At 40.4% G+C, this 27,010-nt stretch overlaps 1 protein-coding gene across 1 annotated transcript in view; it reads left to right on the top strand.

Moving 5' to 3' along the window:
• COL25A1 (collagen type XXV alpha 1 chain) overlaps positions 1-27,010 on the top strand; it is a 454,889-nt gene that overhangs the window by 404,418 nt on the left and 23,461 nt on the right. Inside the window, exons 26-35 of the mRNA XM_045019561.1 lie at positions 149-226; positions 3,098-3,121; positions 4,623-4,667; positions 8,278-8,322; positions 9,026-9,106; positions 13,426-13,488; positions 15,691-15,741; positions 16,067-16,093; positions 21,506-21,541; positions 22,432-22,485. Coding sequence (XP_044875496.1) covers positions 149-226; positions 3,098-3,121; positions 4,623-4,667; positions 8,278-8,322; positions 9,026-9,106; positions 13,426-13,488; positions 15,691-15,741; positions 16,067-16,093; positions 21,506-21,541; positions 22,432-22,485 — 504 coding nt within the window. The remainder of the gene's footprint in view (positions 1-148; positions 227-3,097; positions 3,122-4,622; positions 4,668-8,277; positions 8,323-9,025; positions 9,107-13,425; positions 13,489-15,690; positions 15,742-16,066; positions 16,094-21,505; positions 21,542-22,431; positions 22,486-27,010) is intronic.

Consider the following 27,010-nt stretch of genomic DNA (forward strand, 5'->3'; position numbering starts at 1 on the left):
TTTCAGCTCACGGAGATCTTTCAAACAAATGCTGACTATAGAATAAAACAGTGTCAGACAGACTAAACGAGACTAGGATAGAACAATCAGTCACTAAGAGTTTGTGTGCTTGATTCAAATAATGTAGTATTTGGGGGATATGTTACAGGGCCCGCCTGGACAAAAGGGAGACCAAGGTGCAACAGAGATAATTGACTACAATGGCAATATCCATGAAGCTCTGCAGGTATGTGAGCATAAAGAAGCTCAAAAGAATCAATACAGGAAGAACAGCTCTTTGGCATAATTATATTTTTCTTTTGCATAGGACATGAAATTACTGCACCATAGCATCTTATAGATTTGCTATAAATATCAATTAGGAATCTCCTGTGCTTGGAAGCTAGATTTTCTTTTTGGTGTTACACAAAGAGTTTCTTTGATACAGTGGTGAGGGAATTAGGTGTATATATCCCCTGGACTGTATTGACATCATCTGATGAGGCCGGAACTGATTCATTGCTGGCTCCACAGCTGTTAGTGCTAAATTCATCTAATAAACCACTTACACAGATCCCACAGAAGTGTCTGCTTTTCAGTTCAAGTAGAATAATATTGACCGTCTTTCTTTGTCTTTTTCTTTTTCTTCTCCTCCTCCTCTTACTCTTTCCACAAAATGTAAAGAGCAGAAACTTTGAGGTTTGGAAACCAACTCACTTGATTCCATTAGCAAGCTGTGGATTCAATCAGCATCTTGAATTAGGATCCTTAGCAGTAAATATACACCTTTACCCCGATATAACGCGACCCGATATAATACAAATTCGGATATAACGTGGTAAAGCAGCGTTCCAAGGGGAAGGGGCTGCATGCTCCAGCAGATCAAAGCAAGTTCGATATAACGTGGTTTCACCTATAATGCAGTAAGATGTTTTGGCTCCCGAGGACAGCGTTATATCAGGGTAGAGATGTATTAAATACCCTAGCATTGGTGGCCTTATTTACTCAGCCCTAGAAAAATAAATGTTTTACAAAAAGGGTGAGTGAATGTTCACATGAAAGCCAAGTGTACCAGGGTGACTTGCAAGCTACAAGAACAGTATTTGGTGATCTTGCTAACTACCAATTCAGTCCTATGAGATGGCAAGCACTCAACCGCAATTTTCATTGTGCCAAATTCTTGGAGGTTCTGGGACTTGCAACTCCTATTGAAGTTAATAGGAATTTTCAGTATTCAGTGGGTGTTCAGTACCTCTCAAAATGTAAGTAGAAGTTGACACAGTTCACAGGATCCAGTGCCTCTGTCTGAATTTTTATACAATTTGGGAAGACATTATAAAGCAGCCTGGAGGACTAAGACCAATTTACAGTTGCTCAAGTTCATGCCTCCTATTCCATTTCATGTGTCACTGGAGAATCACACATCTTAGTCCATCAACACAGAAAACAGTGATATAGAAATTATCACCACAGTTCAAGCAAGAACCCTGCAGTTTATGTATCTTTGACCTAGAGAACCAGACACAAAATACATAAGTGAATCTCTCTTTGGGTCTGCTCCTACTCCTCACAGAGGCAAAAGTGAATAGCTGACGTGGAAATTTTACCTTTGGAGGAACTGCAGGATCAGATGGCTTATGTATTAAAATTTTAAATATATAGTTAGAAATTAATACTGAATATTAAATTAAATATATAGCTAGAAATGAATGTGAAAACTGTACATTACTGCATTTGGCATAATTAATTTAGTTATTTATCCTGTAAATTAGCAGAATTGAATTTTTCTTCTATTTTAAAACTCTTTAAATACTTCCATATATAAGGTGAATGCAAATGCACCACCATATAAAATGCCATCTGCTAGAGATTTTGGTTCCAAAGTTAGCTTGTATTGATATGATTCCAGTTTTATTAAAAAAAAATTCTTTATTGTGCAATTCTCTATAAAATAGTATATGATTATATGCCTATTAAACTGAATAAGACTAAATCTTATATTTAGATAGATGCATTAGATGTATAAGCATCTTTGTTGGCACATAGTAAAACTATTTTCATGACTAAATACTGCCTGCCTTATTTGTGCAAGTGGTTACATTGCTGTCAATGAAAAAACCTGTGTGAGTAAGTTAAGCACAATTCAGCCCTGTGTTTAAACAATACAACCAAGTAATTTTGTATTGCCTTTTGAGAATTTTCACTACTTTTTGTTTGCTCTATCTTCTTTGAAACACAAACAATTACCTATCTAACTATTTTGCCTTTTTCCATTACGAAAGTACTGATCTGCCCCTCCTCCAAATGTTTTAAATGGACCTGAAGTTAACCTGGCTGACATTGTGGATCAGCAACTTGGTTTGTGTACTGTTGTTACTACTAGCATCACAGCTCTGGGAATTGTATTTGTTAATGACACAGAACCAGCAGAGACCTCAAAATATTGGGCAAAATATCAGCTCTTAGAACAGGAGAGGTGCAGAAGATTAGTATATAGATACATATAGGAGCCAAAAGTTTTCCCCCATCAAATTCTACAGCTGTTAAGGTACATCTTATTTGGTCCTGAAAATTTTATAGCCAGAGCCTGTAGTTTTCACTTATATAAAACTCCCATGTAAGTTAATGGAGGTAAACCACTGATACCAAGTGCAGGATTGGGCCTTGATGACTGTGTACTTTTAACTTCAGCTCTCTTAGCCCTGGTCTACACATAGCCCCGGGGTCGAACTAGGGTACGCGAATTCAGCTACGTGAATAACGTAGCTGAATTCGAACTACCCTAGTTCGAATGACTTACCCGTCCAGACGCCGCGGAAGCGAACTCCGCGGCTCCAAGGTCGACTCCGCCAACTCCTCCTGCCGCGGTGGAGTACCGGAGTCGACCGCGGCGTTTCCGGAGTTCGAACTATCGCATCTAGATCAGACGCGATAGTTCGAACTCCGAGAAGTCGAACTCGCCGCGTCGACCCACGCGGTAAGTATAAACGTACCCTTAGATACAGATCTCCCAGACGCAGCACAGATTCTGTGAAGTTCATTATTAAACAAGTGAAATATTTTATTTCAGTGTTCACATCTGATAACATTGTCTTTTGTTAATATATTTTGCCAACAGAGGATTACCACCCTAACTGTCACGGTAATTCCTACTGCATGACTTATTGTGATTTGTAGCTATTTTATTCTGTGTAGTTGCATGTTCATAATTCTGCCGATTTAGGATGTATCTTCATTCATCTGATGTTGACCTTGTTCATCATCATGTATGTCTGTTCACTAAATTTTTCCGTACGATGAGCATATTGTTGAAAACTAGGGCCCAATTCTTTTCCTATTGAATAATGACAAAACTCCATTGATATAAGTAGGACACAGATTAAATACGTAAGGTTCTTAGTATTGCTGTCGCTATGCACCACCTGCCAGAAGGCCAGATCCTTCATTTGCTCCGTTCTCAAATCTCTCATTAATTTAAATGGGCGTTCCGAGTGTGCAAGAAGTGCAGGATTGGGCACCAGGTCACTTTCTGTTGTCAGCCTTATTTTTCAGGGTAGACAGTTCAGTTATTTTAAATCATATTGGGTGAAAACTTTACATAGGAGTTCACATTCCCCCCCGTAAGAAGTAGCCTATTTCAGTTTATAAACAGGAATATATGAGAGGGATTTAGTGTGGGGATTTCTCACACACTGTTAAAAGAACTTCTTATATGAAATACTGAAATTTTGCCAGTATCTACAGTTCACATCCTGCAGAGTGCTGAGTATTTTCTGTGCCCTGCACTCTCACTGACTCCCACTGGAGATTTATACAGATTGGGCCAGAGTTTGATTTCACTGGAAATTTAGGGGATTCAGTGTGTCCTAGGACGCACTTAGAATTTTGCAGAACTAGGCTCCAAAGGAGCTGCAAATTTGATCAAATTAATTTATACCCTTTTTTGTTTAATTGTTTATCTCTAACGTTTTCATTAGGTCTGCTTTTGCCATCTTTGTAAATGTTGTAATAACCGTGATGGAATTTGTTTGTTTTTAATGCATTCCCCCCCCCCCCATTGGGCAAAGTTCAGAACAGTAAGCAATCTTATAGGCTGTTTCTGCTACAGTTGCTAGACAAAAGGGGATGAGTTAGTGATTCACTCATCCCACAAAACACTGAATATGCTCAAAGATTCTCAGCAACTTTCGGGAGATGGTCAGTACCTTGTAGCAATAGGCACCGAGGGCCTGATCCCAGGTTCATTGCAGTCAGTTGGAGTTTGTCCATTGACTTCAGTAGGCTCTGATGCCAGCTTTACATTTTTTGTACTCTGGGATTCAGTCTTGTTCCCACTGAAATCAATGGAAGCTTTGCCATTGCCATCAATGGGAGCAGCAGCCCCTTCATCAGTTCAAAACCATAACCATGCAATGTTATTTTAACACAGAATTTTGTGACTCCATATTGTCTGTTGAGAGTTGTCATACATTAACAACCTGTTTGTAGCTGGTGTTGGTTCTTCCCTGTGTTAATATAAAGTTTTCTTAGAAAGACTGGTTGTGTTATTAACAATGGTGAAGTTCACACTTCTGTATATCCGATATGTTCTGCAAGAACTTAGATGGTTCAAAACTAACAGATTTATCTGTTTCTGTGTCTAGGGTCCGCCAGGGCCACCTGGACCTCAAGGAGCACAAGGCCCAAAGGTGATCTTTCTTAGTTGACACATCCTCTTTTAAAAGTCTAGGAATTCGCTACCAGAGCTGGGTGAAAATTTTTTGCCTGAAACTTTTTTCTGGTGAAAAATGTAGATTGGATGACACTGAAACATTTTGAAAATTCATGTTGATTTTACCAAATTGTTTTGATCAGAAAAAAAACTAAACAAAATTCTATAAAAAATGAAATGTTTCATGATGAGATTTTCTGAATGAAATGTTTCAATTTTTTTTATTCAAATTACTTTTCCTCTCAAAATTTCAGTTAATTTTTTAAATGAAAAAAAGTTCAAATATATACAAAATGTTTTATTTAACCCAAAATTATTTTTTCCAATTTTTCAAAATTGCCAGTGAACCAAAAAATGTTATATGTATAGGCCTATTTTCTGTATTTTATTTGCTTACATATGTGGTTCATTTATATATACAATATACTGTATAGAAGAGCATGTACACTTGAAATATTACATGATGGGACTTATGATATGCATCTTAATTTGTATAAAATGTTTATTTCAATATATGTACAGTTTTGGTTGGGTGTTGGGCATGAATGCCCAATAGAAAATCACCCATGCTCAGCCGATGTGGTACAGTGCTGGTGTTCCCTCCCAAATCTTCATTGAGGTTGCTCTGTAGGCCTTCTGCTGTGGAGGAGGGTCCCAAGGTATGGCCTAGTGGTCAGGGAGGGTGATCCACATATTTTCTGAAGTAGCTACTTCACCAGACAATGGCTCCAATGCACATAGCAACATCCAGATTGTTCACACTCTTGGCTGGCAGGAATAATCTGCACTGGGGGCTGTACATGGAAGTGCTTGCCAAAATATGGGGACAGATTAATGGAGCTTTTATATCATATATATGCACCAGAAAGAGAAAAACACTGCATCCTACAGCACGCTATACTGCTGCTCCAAAAAGGAACAGCATATTCTACTCCCCTGACTTGCCACCAAGATCAATATGTGCACAGAGCGCAAGGAGACTGGCTACAACCCCAAGCCAACTGGTCCCATCTCTTTGGTGCTGTGGAGCACCATTAAGCCAACACCATATATGGTATTAAGACAACTAAGACCATATTCTGCCTTGTATTTGCAGGGATATGCAAGGGTGGAGGAAGTTCCCTCTTCCACTCCAGTAAACCCACACAAAATGGAACAGAGTCTAGCTGTCTGTTTCTCTGTCTACACATATTTTTCATATAAAAGCTGTCTTATTAGATAATATTTATTATTTGCAATTAAAAATCTGGTTAAGTTCTAAAATATATATATATATATATATATATATATATATATATATATATAAAATAGTCTCTATATTTTCTGTATAATGATGCACACATTTAAGTGCAACATATAGGAGATGTATGCTATGCATTTTCCAAATGGGGCTCTGTTTATACAATCTAAATCATGAATTGCTTAAACTTACAAAGAGGTTTTTTTAAAGCAGGATATGTTGAGTGAACAGCGGATCCTCCCTAAGCTGGTGTAGGATAGCTAACTGATTAATTAAGAGATAATTATGATAGTTCTTAAGAACTTACATATAATGTATCCTCCAGGAAATCCTGTTTGGGTAGCAGCTAACTTTCTCTTAGTGATTATGAGTTCTCAAGAAGAGCAAACACTCTCTTGTGCAGCTCACACCGGAAACAATGCAATTTATTTTAAATTTATGATGCATCACATCCCATGATATCATGGGAAAATGCATCACTTTTGGTTTATCAAAAATTGTTCTTGCATTTAAAGGTTTTTCACCAAATACCAGTATAGATGTGAGTGAGTCAGTGCAAGTATTTGTGAGAAAATGCTGTCTTTCTGTTTTTCACAAGCTGGTGAGAGACAGTATATGTGAGGGCATAGAAAGACATTTCAGTAGGATCTGTGTAGCCTACAGAGTCTCTGCAGCTCCCAGTCAGGGGTAGGTTTCTGAAACTCTGGGGCTGTAGATGCAGAAGGTTACCCCTTGTCGAAGAGGATACTTTCCCGCCAAGGTAAAGCAGAATTCAGCCTTAGAGGTTGGAACCAAAGGTCCCACCCTTACTCCCCTATATGTCATCTCCTCCCTTGGGAATACATTCAGGAATCAGGGCATCCTCCCACATTCTAGTGGGGCAGGGAGGCTCTTCCCTGGTTGACTGATAGTTCTCAAGAAGAGCAAACACTCTCTTGTGCAGCTCACACCGGAAACAATGCAATTTATTTTAAATTTATGATGCATCACATCCCATGATATCATGGGAAAATGCATCACTTTTGGTTTATCAAAAATTGTTCTTGCATTTAAAGGTTTTTCACCAAATACCAGTATAGATGTGAGTGAGTCAGTGCAAGTATTTGTGAGAAAATGCTGTCTTTCTGTTTTTCACAAGCTGGTGAGAGACAGTATATGTGAGGGCATAGAAAGACATTTCAGTAGGATCTGTGTAGCCTACAGAGTCTCTGCAGCTCCCAGTCAGGGGTAGGTTTCTGAAACTCTGGGGCTGTAGATGCAGAAGGTTACCCCTTGTCGAAGAGGATACTTTCCCGCCAAGGTAAAGCAGAATTCAGCCTTAGAGGTTGGAACCAAAGGTCCCACCCTTACTCCCCTATATGTCATCTCCTCCCTTGGGAATACATTCAGGAATCAGGGCATCCTCCCACATTCTAGTGGGGCAGGGAGGCTCTTCCCTGGTTGACTGATATAATCAAATTACCCAGGCAAGAAAATGTAAAGGATCTGAGTGGTCCATCTTTATTCATCCAGGCTGTCAGCAACATTGTTGAGCAACCTAAACCACTGACCATAGGTTTAATCTTATGTTCATTGACGTCAATGACAAACTCCCATTTGACTTTAATGGTGCAGAGTGGGTGTTTTTTGGGAGGATTGTGGCATTTCCCGCCAAGGTAAAGCAGAATTCAGCCTTAGAGGTTGGAACCAAAGGTCCCACCCTTACTCCCCTATATGTCATCTCCTCCCTTGGGAATACATTCAGGAATCAGGGCATCCTCCCACATTCTAGTGGGGCAGGGAGGCTCTTCCCTGGTTGACTGATATAATCAAATTACCCAGGCAAGAAAATGTAAAGGATCTGAGTGGTCCATCTTTATTCATCCAGGCTGTCAGCAACATTGTTGAGCAACCTAAACCACTGACCATAGGTTTAATCTTATGTTCATTGACGTCAATGACAAACTCCCATTTGACTTTAATGGTGCAGAGTGGGTGTTTTTTGGGAGGATTGTGGCATTTTTCTCCTGTGTAAGTCAGCCAATGTGCAGTCAATGTATACCCCTTTCTGGGCCTTATGCAATCTAGATGGCAGTATATCTGCCCTACCAGCAGAACCCATTGTAAGTATTCTGTGTACATAGATACTGTAGCAGATAAACTTCCACAACATGTTTCACAAGATAACGTCTCTCTCCTATTCTCTGCAGTGTAATATGTGTCTGCGTCATTCATTGTGCAGTTGTGCACAGCTAAGGTGTGGGGTTAGGGGTGTTACTGACCAACATAATTTACTTAGCACAACATAATCTCACCAATAATTGGAGTAATAAGGGAAGATAACACAATTCCACCTTATGTTTTACAGGGTGAACCAGGATCCCAAGGAACTCCAGGAGCTGAAGGGGAGCAGGTACACCATGAGTACATCACCAAGGGCCAGACCCTATGAATTATGGGTTTTTTTAGAAATAATATCACTGTACATTATGGAAGGGGTGGGCTTAGAATTCATAATCACGTGACATGGCCAGGGCCGGTGCAAGGATGTTCCACCCCCCGCACCCGTGCCCTGAGGCGCCCCCCCGCGGCAGCTCCCCACCTCCACCCTGAGGCACCTCCCCCCACCCCAGCTCACCCCTGCTCCGTGCACGAGCACCCTGAGCACGCCATCACTGCTTCATTTCTCCTGCCTCCCAGGCTTGCGGCGTCTAAGCTGATTGGCGCCGCAAGTCTGGGAGGTGGGAGAAGTGAAGCAGCTCACCCCTGCCCTGCCTCCTCCCCGAGCATGCCGTGGCTGCTTAAGTAAATGCCGGCGGCGACCGGGGCAGCCGAAGATTCGGCTGCCGCGGTCGCTGCCGAAGAAAATGGTACCCCCCAAATCCCAGCGCCATAGGTGACCGCCTAAGTCGCTTAAATGGTTGCACCGGCCCTGGATATGGCCATACATGACACATTATGTGATCACATACTATGCAGTGATGTGATAATAAATTCATATCTATCAGAGGCAAAAAGTCACTGTTTTACCAGTTTATCCTTGAACAAATCTAGGATTTTATTGATGTGTGAGCATTGTACAAGTCATTTTCATGACAAAGATATGATTTTTTCAGGGTCCTAAAGGCTCAAAGGGGGACGTGGGTGAGTCTGGCATACCAGGAGAAAAGGGAGGAATTGGACTCCCAGGTTTACCAGTAAGTATGCAAAATAAATTTAATTTAGCTGAAAGCTAATTTGGGTTTTTAACTTATCTTTCACATGTGTTCATTCTTAAGTGTTTGTAAGTTTCAGAAGTAGCAGAAAACATAAAATGAAAGTGTTAGTTTTTCCATTTCTAGTCTAGGAGGAGGCATGAATGATAGACCAAAAGGTTGTTTGCCAGAACTTTTCATTCTATTTATGGACAAATAAAATCTCATTTTGGAAAGATGTAGATTAACTGGTATGGGGAACAGATTTATTTGTCCACTGTAAGAGTCAGCAATCACAGCAGTGCTTTGACAAAAATAAATGTGGTAACATTCAGGAGAAATTAGCTGCTTGATTACACAAGAAAGAAAGAGATCTTGATACCTGGAATCTCAGTGGCTGACTCATATTTTTGAAGAAGAGAAATTTCATAAACACTTATGAAAAGTCTATTTTTTGTATTTATAGAAGGATTTTATATCTATATAATATATACTATGTATATTTGTGGTGTGGTGTATGTATATATATATATATATATATATATATATATATATACACACATATTGATACTAGGGCTGTCAAGTGATTAAAAAAATTACCGTATTGTTCCGAGTATAGGCCGCTCCTGATTATAAGCCGCACCCTTAAAGTTTGGTGCTATTTTAAAAAAATTAAATTTTTAACTTTTTTTAACTTAAAGAAAATATACACATTAGTAGAACAGTAAAACAGTATTTTATTTAATGAATAGGAAGACATGTACCAGTATTTTTAACACTTTTAACACTTTTGGTAGTCCTGCTTTTGACAGCATATGTTATATACTCAGAAATATTGAAAACTATTTTGTAGTTATACTGTAAATAAAGAAGGGAAAAGGAATGGACAACAAGGAGACTGATGGGAACAGTTCTCACCCTCTCCCCTGCACAACAATCAACAACATTAGCAAATGTTCTTAGGGTTAGGGATCATGGGCCCCCCCCCCCGAACTCCTGCCCCCGCGTTCCTTGACACCTCCCCCCACCCCAGGGACCCCTGCCCCATCCAACCACCCCTTCTCTCTGTCCCCTGACAGCCCCTGGAACCCTTGCCCCTGACTGCCTCCCACCGCCCCATCCATCCCCTGATCCTTTCTAACTGCCCCACCAGGACCCTTGCCCCTATTCAATCCCCCTGTTCCCTGCCCTCTGACCCCCCCAATCCTATCCACCCCCCACCCCGAACTCCCCTGCCCTCTCTCCAACACCCCCTCCATGCCCCCTTACTGCGCTGCCTGGATGTGGCTGGTGGCACTACAGTCCGGCCGCGGCTGGAGCCAGGAGCCCCGGGATGCTGGGCCGGGCAGGAGTCACGCGGCCGGAGCCCGGAGCTGGAGGATGTGGCGGGAGCCGGACGGCCAGAGCCAGGTAGCTGGCCGGCCAGAGTAGGGCAGCCGGGAAGGGATGCGGGGCCGGAGCCAGGCGGCGGGGGACGCGGGCACGGGGACGGGCGATACGGCGCCGGGCGGTGGGGAACGCGCGGCCGGGGCCAGCGCCGGGCAGCAGGGGACGCGCGGCCGGCGCCGGGCGACGCGAGGCCAGGCAGGGCCACCCAGAGAATTCCGGGGGCCCTGGGTCTTCGGCGGGGGGTCCCCTTCCATTCTGGGACCTGCCGCCGAAGTGTCCCGAAGACCCGCCGCGGGGCGCCCCCGCCGCCGAATTACCGCCGAAGCGGGACCCGCCGCTGAAGTGCAGCCCGGTCTTCGGCGGTAATTTGGCGGCGGGAGGCCCCGCCGCGGGTCTTCGGGGCACTTCGGCGGCGGGTCCTGGAACGGAAGGGCCCCCCGCCGCCAAATTACCGCCGAAGACCGGGCTGCACTTCGGCAGCGGGTCCTGCTTGGGCGGTAACTCGCCAGTGGGGGGTCCTTCCGCCCCCGAGCAGAAGGACCCCCCCCCCCGCAGGCGAAGACCAGGAGCAGAAGAAGCTCCTGCACCCGGCCCCGCAAGAGTTTTCCGGGCCCCCCGGAGCGAGTGAAGGACCCCGCTCCAGGGGCCCCGAAAAACTCTCGTGGAGGCCCCTGCTGGGCCCGGGGGCAAATTGCCCCCTTTGCCCCCCCCCGGGCGGCCCTGAGGCCGGGTCCAGCGGAGGCGGGTACACGGGGCTGGAGCCGGGTGGCAGGGGAGGCGGGGACGTGGCCGGCGGAGGCAGGTACGCGGGCCGGGGCGGGGACGCGGCCGGGGCCGGAGCCGGGCGGCGGGGACATGGCCGGGGCTGGAGCCGGGCGGCGCGAGGCCAGGGCCGGCGGAGGCGGGTACGCGGGGCCGGGGCCGGAGCGGGGGAGGCGGGGACACGGCTGGGGCAGCCCAGAGCCCTCTGATTCCCGGCCGCGGCTGGGATTTAAAGGGCTCTGGGCTCCCCGCCGCGGCGGGCAGCCCAGAGCCCTCTGATTCCCCGCCGCGGCTGAGATTTAAAGGGCTCTGGGCTCCCCGCCGCGGCGGGCAGCCCAGAGCCCTCTGATTCCCCGCTGCGGCTGGGATTTAAAGTATTTTTATTGTGTTTTTTTTTCAAGATCCCGATTATAGGCCGCACCCCTAATTTAAAGACTTAAATTAGGGGGGAAAAGTGTGGCCTATACTCGGGACAATACGGTAATCACGATTAATCGCACAGTTAATCGTACTGTTAAACAATAATAGAATAATGCTGCCCGCTTCTTGTTTACAATGTCATCTGAAAGTCAGAACAGGTGTTCCCAGTGTTGTAGCTGGCGTCGCAAGATATTTATGTGCCAGATGCGCCAAAGATTCATGTGTCCCTTCATCCTTCAACCACCATTCCAAGGGACGTGCGTCCATGCTGATGATAGGTTCTGCTCAATAACAATCCAAAGCAGTATGAACCGACGCATGTTTATTTTCATTATCTGAGTCAGATGCCACCAGCAAAAGATTGATTTTCTTTTTTGCTGGTTAGGGTTCTGTAGTTTCCGCATTGGAGTATTGCTCTTTTAAGACTTCTGAAAGCATGCTCCATACCCAGTCCTGATCAGATTGTGGAAGGCACTTCAGATTCTTAAACCTTGGGTCAGTTAGAAATCTCACATTGGTACCTTCTTTGTGTTTTGTGAAATCTACAGTGAAAGTGTTCTTAAAATGAACATGTGCTGGGTCATCATCCGAGACTGCTATAACATGAAATATACGGCAGAATGTGAGTAAAACAGAGCTAGGGACATACAGTTCCCCCCCAAGGAGTTCAATGACAAATTTAATTAGTGCATTATTTTTTTAATCAGTGTCATCAGCATGGAAACATGTCCTCTGGAATGGTGGCCGAAGCATGAAGGGCCATATGATTGTTTAGCATATCTGGCATGTAAATACCTTGCAATACCAGCTACAAAAGTGCCATGCAAATGCCTGTTCTCACTTTCTGGTGACATTTTAAATAAGAAGAGGGCATTTATCTACTGTAAATGTAAACAAACTTGTTTGTCTTAGCGATTGGCCGAACAAGAAGTAGGACTGAGTGGACTTGTAGGCGCTGAAGTTTTACATTGTTTTGTTTTTGAGTGCAGTTATGTAATAAAAACAAATCTACATTTGTAAGTTTTGCTTTCAAAACAAAGAGATTGCACTATAGTACTTGTCTGAGGTGAATTGAAAAATACGATTTCTTTTATGATTTTTAAAGTGCAAATATTTGTAATAAAAAATAATATGCACTTTGATTTCAGTTACAGCACAGAATACTATATATGAAAATGGAGGAAAACATTCAAAGTATTTAATAAACTTTGATTGGTATTTTGTTGTTTAACAGTGCAATTAAAACTGCGATTAATCACAATTAATTTTTTTAATCGCAATTAATTTTTTTGAGTTAATCGCATTAGTTAACTGCAATTAATCAACAGCCCTAATAGATACATGTATACATAGTGTGAGTGTGTATACACACACACACACTCTCTCACATGCTCGCACACTCACATGTATAATGAAATCAGTATGATTACAATAGAAAGAGCTTTTAATAAACTCCTTGCTGTCTGCTCTATCTATATTTTTAACCATGAATGTTAAAATTAATATTTGTAATTGTTTGATAGTCTAGTGCTTAGTGGCTATTATCATGGGTTTTTGCAATAAGCATACATTTATAATTCATGGTGTCAAGTATGAAAGTCATGACAGTTAGAGATACAATTCCATTATAAGCAAAACTTTTATTATGAAAATTATAAATATTTAATTACAAAAATGTTCTTTTCTCTAGCGTGAATTCAACTGTTAATAAGACAGAAATAGTTTAATAACTCTTTATAATGATTTTGTAGGGAGCCAATGGTATGAAAGGAGAAAAAGGAGATGTTGGTTTGCCTGGTCCTCAAGGTCCTTCTGTAAGTCTTCCCATGCTGTTGTGATGTGCTCATTATTGTAGCAGTGGTTCTCCACCTTTTCATTCTGAGGGACACTTCATATGAGAGATGATCCCTCCTACCTTCATGGATGATCCCTGCTACCAACCCCCACAGTTTCCTAATTTGAGGTTTTTTAAATGTTTCACTCTGTGATCAACCAGGGTGGGCAAGGGAGACCACTGATGGACAATAATTTGAGACTCATCGGTCTAGACAGACTTCTGGAAAGCAGGTCACTAGTTTACTAATTTAGCCCTATACTATGTTTTAAAAGCTATGTCAGAATCCAGACCCCCTACATAAGTCATTGACAAAACTCCCATTGGTTTACCTGAGAATAGGAAGCATCCCTTCTTGTGTTGAATCAGAGAGAGATAAGACAGAGAGATAAGATTGATGGGAATTTCCAGTCTCAGCAATCTGTTTATCTATCTGTCAGCCTTGTACCGTAAGTATCTCAGAGGGACGGATGAGAAGCAGATCTCCAAAGGGCTATAATGATGGTAGGCCCCAATCCAAAGCCTACTAAAGTCAAATGAAGGACTTCCTTTGATTTGGTTAAGCATTATACCTGGTCCTTAACGACTTCAGGCCTGATCTTGGAAATATTTATGTATGGGTGTATTTATGTATGGGTGCATCTTTACTGGCATGAATAGTCCCATGGAAATATTCAGGATTACTCACATGAGTAAGTGTTTGCATTATCAGACATGTATGTGGCTCTTCAAAACATTTTACAAACATAAATAAAAACCTTATGCAAGGCTCTTGTGATGTAGGTAAGAATCATTAGCTCAATATCATGAAACTGAAGCAAAGAGGTTAAGCATCTTGCCGAAGACAAGAGGTCAATGTTAGAGCTAGGATAGGAATTCAAGAGTTGCTGGCTCCCTGTCCTGGCATTTCTAGATCCCATCTCTCACTACAGAGCACAAATGTCTCAATCTAGCTCTGAAGGGAAAATCAATTCGTTACTTTCCAACTGTGTGTGTGTGTGTGTGTGTGTGTGTGTAACTCAAAGATCTCAGCACATACTTGCTGAATTTCTTAGCAGTGTTTTTGTAAAAGGCTTATCCCCTAGAGAAAACATCCATGTCAACTGTCCTCATTTTCTTCTCCCATTGGAGACATCACCACTCCTCTCCACTCCCAGGAGATTCCCAACATCCATTATCAACCCTTCTCTCTTCATCCTATTTTATATTTTAAAACCTGCTTTGTTGACACTACACTTAACCTCAGAGGATTGGCTAGAAAAGTCATTAGTGCTGTATGTTAATCTCTAGAACTGCCGATGCTGCTCAGCAGCCCTGCTGGTAGCTCAGTACTGCTGTCATAACTCACAATTCATAGCTATTTTGCATTGAGCCCAGTGTGAGAAGTGGTATTAAGCATTATAAATACCGGAATGAAATTCTTCTTTCTGGATTTAGTGGGATCAGTAAAGTAAACCAACATATAATGAGCACATGCTAATAACCTGATTACCTGTTGTAATGACTTCATCATTGGGATGAAGCCTGAATATTTGTGCACCTAGTGCTTTTTGGGCTAAATCAAATAAAAAGGGAAGAAGAGGGCAATCTAGACATGTCCCAAGACTTAAGGTAAATTGTTTAGTTTTATTTCCATTGATCAAGATTGGAAAGGAACCAGGGAATGGCATTACAGCATCCCTTACTATTCCTGTAGAATATAGATTGCAAGTACAGCAGGGAATACGTACCAGAAAATACGAGCCAACAGCATCCCTACTCAGACAGGATTTGAGGACATTTACTACTAGCTAATGTTTTAAAGTTATCTAATGGTTTGAGTGGAGGACTGGGAGTCAGGAGACCCTGTATTCTGTTTGTAGCTCTGCATTTGACTTTAAGTATGACCTTGGGCATGTAATTTTTTCTCTCTGTGCCTCAGATACCCTGTCCATTAAGTGAGAATAATAGCCAAGTCTGAGAAGCACTCCAAGTGCCAAGATAAAGATGCCATATATATGTACAAGTTATGTTGTTACTTTTTAAAGTGCTCTCCAGCAACTGCAGCACTCTGCAGTATTCTTCATGTGAATGGTGACAAATGATGTTAGCAGAAAGCTGGGGAGACAGAGTCTGACTTCCTGTATTTACAAGGGAGATTCCTTTCACTACATGAGCTAATGACATCATTTTCTATATGTAGATCATAGGACCCCCAGGACCACCAGGGCCGCATGGGTCACCAGGCCCTATGGTAAGTCTTTCTTTCCCTATCCCCATTATAATGCTTGCTTAATAAAAGAGCTATGAGAGAACATGACTACTAGAGATGGGTCCAAGCCATGGATTTTGGATCTGTGTTTGGATCCTAACCCAAAGTTTTTGGGAAGTGGGGAAATTAATTGTGGGTATAAATGTGTTTCCCCGTTTTGTTCCCCCAATGAGGTACTTAGAGGGGCAACTACTTATATTGGCACTCGCAATTTATTTTGTGAAAACAAAATTGCCGGTGCAACTTGTACCTAGAAAAGGCAACAAACCTTTATTTTCTTCATTAAAGATGGAATCTTTATTTTCAGGGACCCCATGGACTGCCTGGCCCAAAGGTAAATGAATAATTGCCTGGATTCTTTAAATCTGTAATGTGCCATGCTCTGTTCTTTGTTAACCATAGTGAAGCATGCATCTATGTTGTGTCCTTTGTCTCATTTATTTGTTAAATATTTCTGATACTTTTAAGCCTTTAGGCAGATACTTAAAGTAAAAGTTAAAGGATATTTTTTTAATTATATTGATTTATGATCATTGCTTGTGTGTGTTTCACATGAGCATAAATTAGACTAGATTTTGATAATGATGATTGTGAACTGGTATTAAAATTACCCAGCCTCCTGTTTGCTGGTAAGAGTTTCATGCTATTCTAATTAGTGCTTTGCAATTGCCTTAAATTACACTATAGAACACAGAGGATGAGTGTGTTGTACTTGGAGGAGGTGAAGTCAAATAAACTCGTTTCCAGATATGCCTCTTTTCCTCTTGCTCTGCTCTCTCTCTCCCATCTCCTACGCATTCCAACACAAGTTCACCTCACTTCCCAAAATCCCCACCAGGAGTCCCACCCCAGCTTCAGTATATATCTTAGTGCTGCTGGAAACACTCCCTCATCCCTAGCATAGCATGTGTGCATGACACACACCCCAGAAGCCCTGTAAAATTCTTAGACGACAGCCAGTTTCCTGAAAATATGGATGATTTTGGAAAGGTTAAAAGAAACCAGGATTTAATTTGTATTTTAATTAAATTAACAAATTAATTAAAAAATGCAGTATCACACTCGAGCATAATGTATCCTGTAACAACCATTTTAATCATTACATTTCTCTTTTCATATTCAGCTTTCTAAAAAAGGATTATTTTGGTTTTGAGGTATGAGGGAATGAGACAGAAATATCCCTTTTTAAAGGTTTGAGCCACAGTTAGACTATGTCAAACTTTGCCTGGCATTGGAGGCTTGGGTCAGGAATGATCTTCTGAAATCAGTTCTATTTAGGGCTGTCAAGCAATTAAAAAATTAATTGTGATTAATCACCTGATTAAAAAAAAGTATTGTGATTAATCATGCGATTAATCGCACTGTTAAACAATAATAGCATACCATTTATTTAAATATTTTGGATGTTTTCTACATTTTCAAATATTTTAATTTCAATTATAACACAGAATACAAAGTGTACAGAACTCACTTCATATTTATTTTTTATTACAAGTATTTGCACTGTGAAGAAACAAAAGATATAGTATTTTTAAATTCATGTAATACAAGTACTGTAGTGCAATCTCCTTATCATGAAAGTTGAATTTACAAATATAGAATTATGTACAAAAAACTGCATTCAAAAATAAAACAATATAAAATTTTATTGCCTTAAAGTCCACTCAGTCCTACTTCTTGTTCAGCCAATCGCTAAGACAAACAAGTTTGTTTACATTTGCAGGAGATAATGCTGCTCACTTCTTGTTTACAATGTCACCTGAAAGTGAGAACAGGTGTTCCTGTGGCACTGTTGTAGCCGGCATCACAAGATATTTACCTACCAGATGTGCTAAAGATTCATATGTCCCTTCATCCTTCAACCACCATTCCAACGGACGTGAGTCCATCCTGATGATGGGATCTACTTGATAACAATCCAAAGCAGTGCAGACTGACACATGGTCATTTTCATTATCTGAGTCGGATGCCACCAGCAGAAGGTTGATTTTCTTTTTTGGTGGTTTGGGTTCTGTAGTTTCCACATGGGAGCATTGCTCTTTTAAGACTTCTGAAAGCACGTTTCACACCTCGTCCCTCTCAGATTTTGGAAGGCACTTCAGATTCTTAAACCTTGGGTTGAGTGCTGTAACTGTCTTTAGAAATCTCACATTACTACCTTCTTTGCATTTTGTCAAATCCGCAGTGAAAATGGCCTTAAAACGAACAACATGCTGGGTCATCATCCGAGACTGCTATAACATGAAATATATGGCAGAATGTGAGTAAAACAGAGCAGGGGACATGCAGTTCTCCCCCAAGGAGTTCAGTCACAAATTTAATTAACGCATTATTTTTTTAACAAGCATCATTAGCATGGAATCATGTCCTCTGGAATGGTGGCCAAAGCATTGTAGGATTGAGTGGGCTTGTAGGCTCTGAAGTTTTACATTGTTTTGTTTTCGAGTGCAATTATGTTAAAAAAAAAATCTACATTTGTAAATTTCACTTTCAGGACAAAGAGATTGCACTACAGTACTTATATGAGATGGATTGAGAAATACAATTTCTTTTATCATTTTTACCATGCGTATATTTGTAATCAAGCATAATATACACTTTGATTTCAATTACAACACAGAATACTATATATATAAAAATGTAGAAGAATATCCAAAATATTTAATAAAATTTAATTGGTATTCTATTGTTTAACAGTGCAATTAAAACTGTGATTAACTGTGATTAAGTTTTTTAATTGCAATTAATTTGTTTAAGTTAATCATGTAAGTTAACTGTGATTAATTGACAGCCCTAGTTCTATTCCATATTAGCATCAGACCTGTCTTATCTCAGACTTTTGACCTGAGAGTCAGGTTTTTGTGGGATTTCTGCTTCCAAAATGTCAGGAAAGGGACATAGCCCGGATATGTCTACCCAAGCTGGAAATTACAATTTCCAGCTCCAGAGCAGACATTGACTCAAATGGAGGAAGAATAGAGAAATGGCTCCTGTTTTTAGGCAGGGTATAAAGGAGATGTCACTGAAAGCAGAAGCATAGATTAAATTATTTTACGGTTTGTTTGGGGTTTTGTGTGGCAAAGAGAAACCTTGGGAACTGGGCATAGGGAACAGTCTTTGGCATAGAGAAAATCCTATGCATTTCCATTTCTCACTGGAAGTAGGTATTGTTAGCACCCTCTGTTGTCTATAGAGCCACCGTGCTGTGGTAGTTTTACATGGTGTGAAGATGTCTTCACACGTAGCTTAGGTCCACCATTATTCACTTCACAATTTTTAATACAGCGATGTCTATGTAACGTCATAATCACAATCTTTCCACAATATCTTTTGTTCTATTATATACTGTACCTTTTTTGTGAGATCAGTGAAGGATGGGCCCCAAAAATGCATTGTCCCAGTACAACACACTGCTCCTCTTAATTTCCCGTTTAACTATGTGTGCTTAAAGGTTTAAAGTATCTTTACATAAGACTGTGTTGCAAATTCCAGTTTGTCATTAGAAAAGAATGTACTTCCACACAAATTGCATCTTTCTGCTGATCTCACTGCAATTATCACTAATCTGAATAAAATGCAGGATCTAATATTCTTGTCTAAGGTTTTTCTTTAGTTGAATTATCAGCCTACGACAGAAACGTGTGGGCATAGAGGATACTCAAAAGAGGTAGGAAAATTACAATTGACCCCCACATCAGACAAATACTTCAATAATTATTTGGAAGTGATTCAAGAAAGTCTTACACAGCAGAGTTTCTTGTATTATTTCAACACACAATTGTATTTAAAATGACCAATCATTGTCTATTGTATATTTTAGCACAGGTCAATACAATATCTCCATGTAAATTGCCAGTAATCTGTGAATGCTGAATTAGTACCTTATGCTGAAAAGACCTTGCTGTTGTTTTGAACTGGAATTTGCAGCTACATCTAAGACTGGCTCTCTTCTGTCCCAGCTTAAATACCCATTGTAGCACCAAAAAATTGGCATTTATACTTTTACATTTAGGGTGAACCAGGGTTAAATGGTCTTAAAGGATTGAAGGGTGAACCAGGTCAAAAGGGTGACAGAGGGCCCCTTGGTCTTCCAGTAAGTAAAAAAAACTATTCAATTTCAGTGCAAATCACAGACTTTTCTCTCTTCTTTCAACCAACAACTCTGGTTTACTCAACAGCATTTATAAACCTCTATCATGTTGGAGCAGAACATCAGTCTTGTTTTGTTGTACCCAGAGTCTGTACCATTGTCCAAAGTCACATCCTGTAACACACAGTGCTGTCAGTTTCTTTTTGTCACCTGTTAGTGGACAGTGTTAATAGCCTCATGAGGATGCTGTCAGCCCCATTACATTAATCATGTTGTGATTTCAATGTTGTGTGGTGTTTGTTTTAAAAACGTGGTTTTATCAAACACGTTGTGTTTTAATTTTGATGTATCCTCAGTGATATTTCATTGAAGAACTGCTGCTAAACTGAGAAGTTTGCCTGAGTCAGGACTGAGTAAAATTTGATTGAAGACCTTGGGAACTGGCTTCTAGAATTTTAAAACATTCCCCATTCAGCCAGGGATGCTGGATTTTTTTTTTATTATTATTATTTAATTTTTGCCTTGTACTGTTCAGAACAGTTTTCATTATGGGTACTTGGCATAGATTGATCTTAAAGGGACATAACTGACTTAAAAATCACATTTCCATTTGAAAATTTTGTCCCAAGAGACATCAGAGCTGAAAGTGATTAGAAGAAAAACAGAATATTTTAGTGTGTTTGCTGTCAAATGCACAAAGGACTTTGTGAAAAGTCAATTTAATTGTTTTCTACTTTATAGTCAATCTGTTTCCCCTGTTGTTGTGTGGGTCTTGCAATGATCAGAAAAAATCTGGTCAAAAGTTTTTAAAGATTTTCAGAGAGACTCTGAGGAATGTCCCCTTTACCAAAAAGATTTTAGTTTCTGTCAGTGAAACTAACCATTTTCAAGTTGACAAAGTCCCTTTGATAATCCAGCAAATAGTTTCCAGTGCAACAGTCTTATGTTATTCACATAAAAACCACCAGGGGTCAGCCAGTCCCCAAGGATGGTAAACTGAATAGCCCAACCTGCAATGCATTATATGCACTTCCAGCCTGGAATTAGATTCATTGTTCATGAACATGCACTACAATTGTATTTTGCTGGTGAAAACAGGAAACATCATTGTCTCCTGGGCTCTTGAAAATAAATTAAACCATTGTAATGGGGGCCAGGATTTTGTTGGTGATATAGCACAATTTTCTTCAGCTTAAACACTTCTTATCAATGTTAAAATATATATTTTAATTTCACTGCAAAGTAGAGTAGTCAGTATTGTCAGTATTTTATTCACATTAGACAACTTGCTAGTTAATTTATAAATTATTTGTATATTAAAGCACAAGAAACACCGTAATGTCTGATGTTTGTAATACTAATATATCTAGGGCCTCATTCTAATCTCAGGTACACTGTTGTAAATCAAGAGTAATTCCATCAGGTCTGTGGTGTTACATCAATGTAAAACCAGTGTAACTGAGATCAGAATCTGGCTCTTAATGTTGTATGTAATTTTTAACTAACATATTGTAATAATGTGATCCTCATTCCAGAACCCCGTAACAGCTTATATTCTGTGTTTAAGTTATGTTTATTCATCAACACCACTTACTAATCTCACATTCTTATCATTCATGTTATACCCATCATCCATGCTTCCACCTAATCATACAGGGAGCATCTGGCTTAGACGGAAAGCCAGGACCCCGGGTGAGTCCCTTGCATTCCTGTGTCATGCTTTGCTACTGAGTCTATGTGTTTCACAGTGGTCCTATTTGCCTAGTTTATACATGTGTCTTACATGAAATGAGGCAGAATTTATCAGGCAACTTACATGATGCTGAATCTGAAGAAAGTCTTGGTACAGGTTAGCACTGGGGGACAGGTAGTACCGTGCTCTGTAGATGGGGCTCTGAATCTTAAAAAAAATTCATTATGGGGTGAAATTTTGGTTGGAGCTGGCCTTGTTTATATATCTGTACAGGAAAATCTGTTAAAATGGGATATGGCTCAGTGTATCTAAGTATATTCATCTTCTTTCTGAGCTTTATGTCCATCTTGGATTTACATTGGCCTTGGAAATTGTAGCTTTGTCACTGAGACTAGCTTTCAAGTCCCATGTAAGGAGAACTGCCATATGAATTAAGCATGCTATATATCTTCCTTTTCCTGTCTTTTATTTGTACTTTTCCCTCTGACTTCAACAATGGAAACCATTCAATGCTTGGAACATCAATTCTGAGCTTAGAAAGCAACAACAACAACAAAAGTTAAAAAAGCAGTGGTTTCACTAGTGCTTGTTCTACTTGGTAAGATTAGGCTTCCCTATATAATCTGAAGCCCTGATGAGTTTTGTACTAACTTCACGAGACCAGGTAATACAGAGTCTGTGAGAGTGGTGCAAAACTGCTACTAGTTGATCTTGAGCCTTCTGACATTTACCAGCATAATTAAGATCTGACAATCTCAGCCTATATTTTCAGCCAGTGGGAGCTGAACTGATCCTAAGGCAGTTCCTGACTAGAATAAACCTGCAGTTAAGAACTGCTAACAGATTTCAGGGCATTTGTTTTTCACTACTTGTTTGTTTAATCTTTTAGGGTATGGATGGCCCAGTCGGTCCACATGGCCCAGCAGGTCCTAAAGGAGATAGAGTAAGTACACATTATTTAGATGTTTCTCCATATGAAGAGAACATCATGGCAAAATATAGTTCTAAAACTAATGACACACACAAATGTTACTGAGCAGAATAGTACCTCCTGGGTTTAAGGGTTAGACTTCCTAATGTAGTTTAAAGTGCATTTTTAATCTGAAAACTGTAAAAATAGCACCTTCTTACTCATATGATCTACTCTCTGAGTCTGTTCAGTCGTATCTGCTTAATTTAGTTATTCAAATAAATTTTTATTGCTTTTCATTCCTGTTAGCTGCATTCACAAAGATGAGGAAGGGAGCTGTATGATAGTCCTTCTTGTGCAGCAGCAGGAGAATTGTTTACTGTGTTTCAGTCAGTGACAACAAGTCAAAGATATTGACAATATGCATCGCTGAGGGTATGATTTAAAACAGAGGTCTCCAATCTGTGGGGCACACTCCCCCTTGCAGGGCACAGAGGAACATTCGGGGGGTGGGGGTGACTGCTCAAAATAAAGAAGGACAAATCCAGAGTCATCCTAATAGTTGCAACCTGGTCCAGACCAACATGGTTTCCTTATCTGATGCACCTGGCCATTTGCTCACCAATCACTGTCCATGGCCTTCTGTCTGGATAGGACTAAACCCTTCAGAAAGTCCCCGAAATTGATTGTCTTGCTTGCAGATAGATTGAAAGGGTCTGCAGTCTCTAATCAAAGACTTTCTAAGTGAATATCTGGCTGCATTAATTCTTGCTATGAATCTTGTAATATTCAAGCACCTTCGGACATACATACTCACTCTACGAGGTCCATTTCCATCTCTACGGCACTTCTCAAAAAGGTACCCAGTACTGGAATATGTAAGGCCACTACTTCGGCTTCTATACATACACTCGCTGAATGCTATGAAATAACTCACGACTCAGCTTCTGATACTGTGTTCGGCTTGGCTGTACTTTCTTCCATACTGGACTCAATGCTGAAACCCCCTCTGCTTTAGCGGGAATTGCTCAGTAGTCACCTAGTGTGGAGCACCTGTAGGGACACTACTTGAAGACGAAATGGTCACTCACCCTGTGCAGTAACTGTAGTTCTTCAAGATATGTGTCCCTATGGGTGCTCCACTACCTGCCTTCCTTCCCTGCTGCTTTGCAGTTCTCTGTTATAAGGCTTCACGGTAGAGAAGGAACTGAGGGTGGTTTGCCCACACAGTGCTATAAAGCAATGGCACGGGGCTTGAGACTGACAAACATATATGTGCAAGCCAGATGGACACTGCTATGAGAAATCTCTAGCACCCTGGGGAGAGACATCTCAAAGAACTACAGTTACTGCACAGGATGAGTGACCATTTCTTCTTGCCGTACTGCATCAGTGACTGCATTACAAACAATAACTACCAATAAGAAGTCTGGAATTGGAACAAAACAAATTCAGTATTCATATCAGGAGTTACTTGTCATTTTACCCACTTGGGTTTTTTTAGACATTTTATCTGTGAATCAGCCACAGGAGCTGTATGAAAGGGGGGGTTTGGAGTGAAATTTTCAAATGATGCTGATCACACATTCATCTCCTTAGGTTGTAGGAGCTGCTTCTGTTGTTCACTAACAAAGAGGAATCCAGGGCAATGGGTATTTTGCAATCACAGCTCAGGAAGAAACTAGTAAGATTCCTGCATTCTGAGTATTCCATAGAACAGGATTTTGGTCAGTTTCATTGTCTTGTGTGCCCAGAATGATGGAGAAAACTGAGAAAGCAGAAGACAGTGCGATTGATTGTGTACATGCACAATATCAAAAAGCTCAGTGCTCCATATTTATGACTGCTGAGTCATCCAGTTGAGGAACAGGGATTTTCACATTTCTTGTTCTTAGAGGAGCTGAGGGGTCTCCTCAAAATCTGGGAAGCATTTCATTATCACTATTTTTTAGGGTAGAAGCTAGGAACTGAGCCTGCTCCCATTGAAAATCCATAGGAAATTTCCTATCGATTTCAGTCTAAATAAGATGGAGGCCTTGCATTTTAACTATGAGTCCGCTAACCTTAACGCCACTTTAAACTTGCACAACAAAACAAAAGATGATACTTGATACTGACTAAAACCTCCTAGGAGTCGCAAACCCAGAATTCTGTCTGTTTGGATTTCTAACAAACAGCTGTGGTAACACTACTTCAGACCTGCCATACTGAAGTCATTGCTATATGGCATGGATCCAATTAGCTTTAACAGCGGCTCATCCGAGGCAGATCTGCATGACTTGAGGATTCATTTTTGCAAAAATATGTGGTGAGATGTAAGATGTAGACATGTACTGTAGTGCAAAACAGGTACAGTAGCTAACGTGGCCACTAAGTTTGGTTTAAGGGTCTTGAGGGCCATAGTTTATTTTTTGTAGGGGATTACATTACTCAAGTCTTCTTTGAAAGATACACATCTCTGCATATTGTAAGGACATAAAAACGAAGAGCCATGCGTTAAGCAGCAACTAAAGAACTCCCTAATCAAGAAGTTCCTATGTTTATTAAGCTCCTGGCTGCGACACATTCTGGTCTTCTCTGGTAACTGTGGAGGACCAGGAATTCTGTAACCACTCCAAACCTTTTTTGAAAAAGAAAAGAAACGATTAAAATTTAAATTATAAACCATGTTTTTTGTTCTCTGTTTGTAAAGTTCCCAATACAATGGGGTCCTGGTCCATGATTAGGGCTCCTATCCGCTACAGTAATATAAATAACAAATAAGACTAATAATAAATCAATTAAATGATGGGGTGTGGAAAGGAGTTTTTTGTAGGTGGCAGGCTAGCAGAGATCCTGCCTAAATAATTATTTAATGCTACTGGGGTTTTGCTGTGGCATTTGTTATGTGTCAGGGTGCCTAGATTTTTGTAAAAATGTCTTTATTAACTATTTAAATTGAAATAAATAATAAATGCACTGCCAGCTATTTTCATGCATCATTACAATTTGCACATGCATTTATTGAGCTTCTGTATGCAAAAGCAGGAGCACAAACATTTTGCCCTTGGACCTCAACCTTTACATTTCAAAATAATAGGCTAAGGTATGGCTGCTGGATATCATGGTCAGGATCAAATTTTGTCCATGATGACAACAAAATCTTTGGTTCAGGAACAGAAACTAGTGTTAAGTTGGAACGGTACACAGATGTCTCAAGGTGAAATGTTGAAGAAGGGTCAGTTGCAAATACAAAGTAAATTGTAAATCCATATATTATACTTAGAATTTGGAAAGCTAATCTCGCTTTTTAAAAGACACTGTAGTTGAATGCAGCTTTAGGACTCCTTAAGTGTTTCAGGGAGCAAGGAAAAATCAAATTAAAATATATTAGTTCCTTAACTATATGGATTCATTTTTGTATATGCAGAATTTCTGGCAGTGATGGATTCACTTGATCTAATAACATTTACTATTCCTTGGCATGTGGCAGAAGGAACATTGTCCAGATCTGAATTTTTTCAAGTTTATCACTAGAATCTCAAACACTGAATACTCCTATTTAGAGGGAGGCAGTGTGGTCTAAAGAACTGGTTCAGGGGACTCCAAGACAGGAAACATTATTCACTGCATGACCTTAGTCAAGTCATTTAACTTCTCTTTGCCCAATTCAATTCTGGTATAAGAGAATACAACTCCTACTGACTCCAGTCACAGTTGCACCTACTTAATCCAGAGCTGAATTTGATGCTCTTTGTCTCAGTTCCTCCTTCTGTAAAACTGGGATGGTGATAATTGCCTAACTACCCTACATGGTTATTGTGAGAATAGTGCTTTAAAAATGTAAGATGTTTTATAAGCATTGCAAATGTAATACTCTCAGATGACCCTGGGCAGCATTTCAGGATGACACTTTGTGCACAATGCTATATTTGTATGTAATGCTTCTTTTTGTAAAAGAGATATGACAACAAATTAAAATTTGTAAACACTTTAATATTCTGGTATGAAAGGTGCTACATACATTCAAATGTGAATTAGTCCACTGTAAATATCAGCATTGCCACTTCACCAAGAACTGCAGGAGTTTTTACTATAGCCATCTCTGCTTATATTTTCATGATTTTTCTAACCAAAAAAATGGAGTTGATTGTTTAATAATAGGTATAAAGGCTGCTGAAAGACCTAACAACATCTAATTTACATTGCCTGTTTGCCAGGAAACTATTTTCCCTCTGGACAATCAAACATCTTGGAGTATTTGTATTTTGTATATTCCCTATGGCTAATCATTCAATAGCTAATGTAAATGTCAGCAATAATGTTGTCAGACAAGACTGCTTCTCCAGTCTCTTATTAGTTTAAAAGGTTTTGAAAGATTCACACTTAATGAAATAGGAATGCCAAGGGATTCTCACCTGTGTGGCAAAGTTTTGTCTCTGAACACAGCTCTTTTCAGGACCTCAAACAAGTGGCTTGCCTAAAACTTCTGTCACTAAATACATTCAAAATATGTTAGTGTTTCTGACAACACATTTATTTATTTAAAACTCTTCTCAGTGGGGTGGCCTCATGAGAT

This window comes from Mauremys mutica, chromosome 5 (genome assembly GCF_020497125.1).
Source record: "Mauremys mutica isolate MM-2020 ecotype Southern chromosome 5, ASM2049712v1, whole genome shotgun sequence".
In the NCBI taxonomy this organism is placed as follows: Eukaryota; Metazoa; Chordata; order Testudines; family Geoemydidae; genus Mauremys; species Mauremys mutica.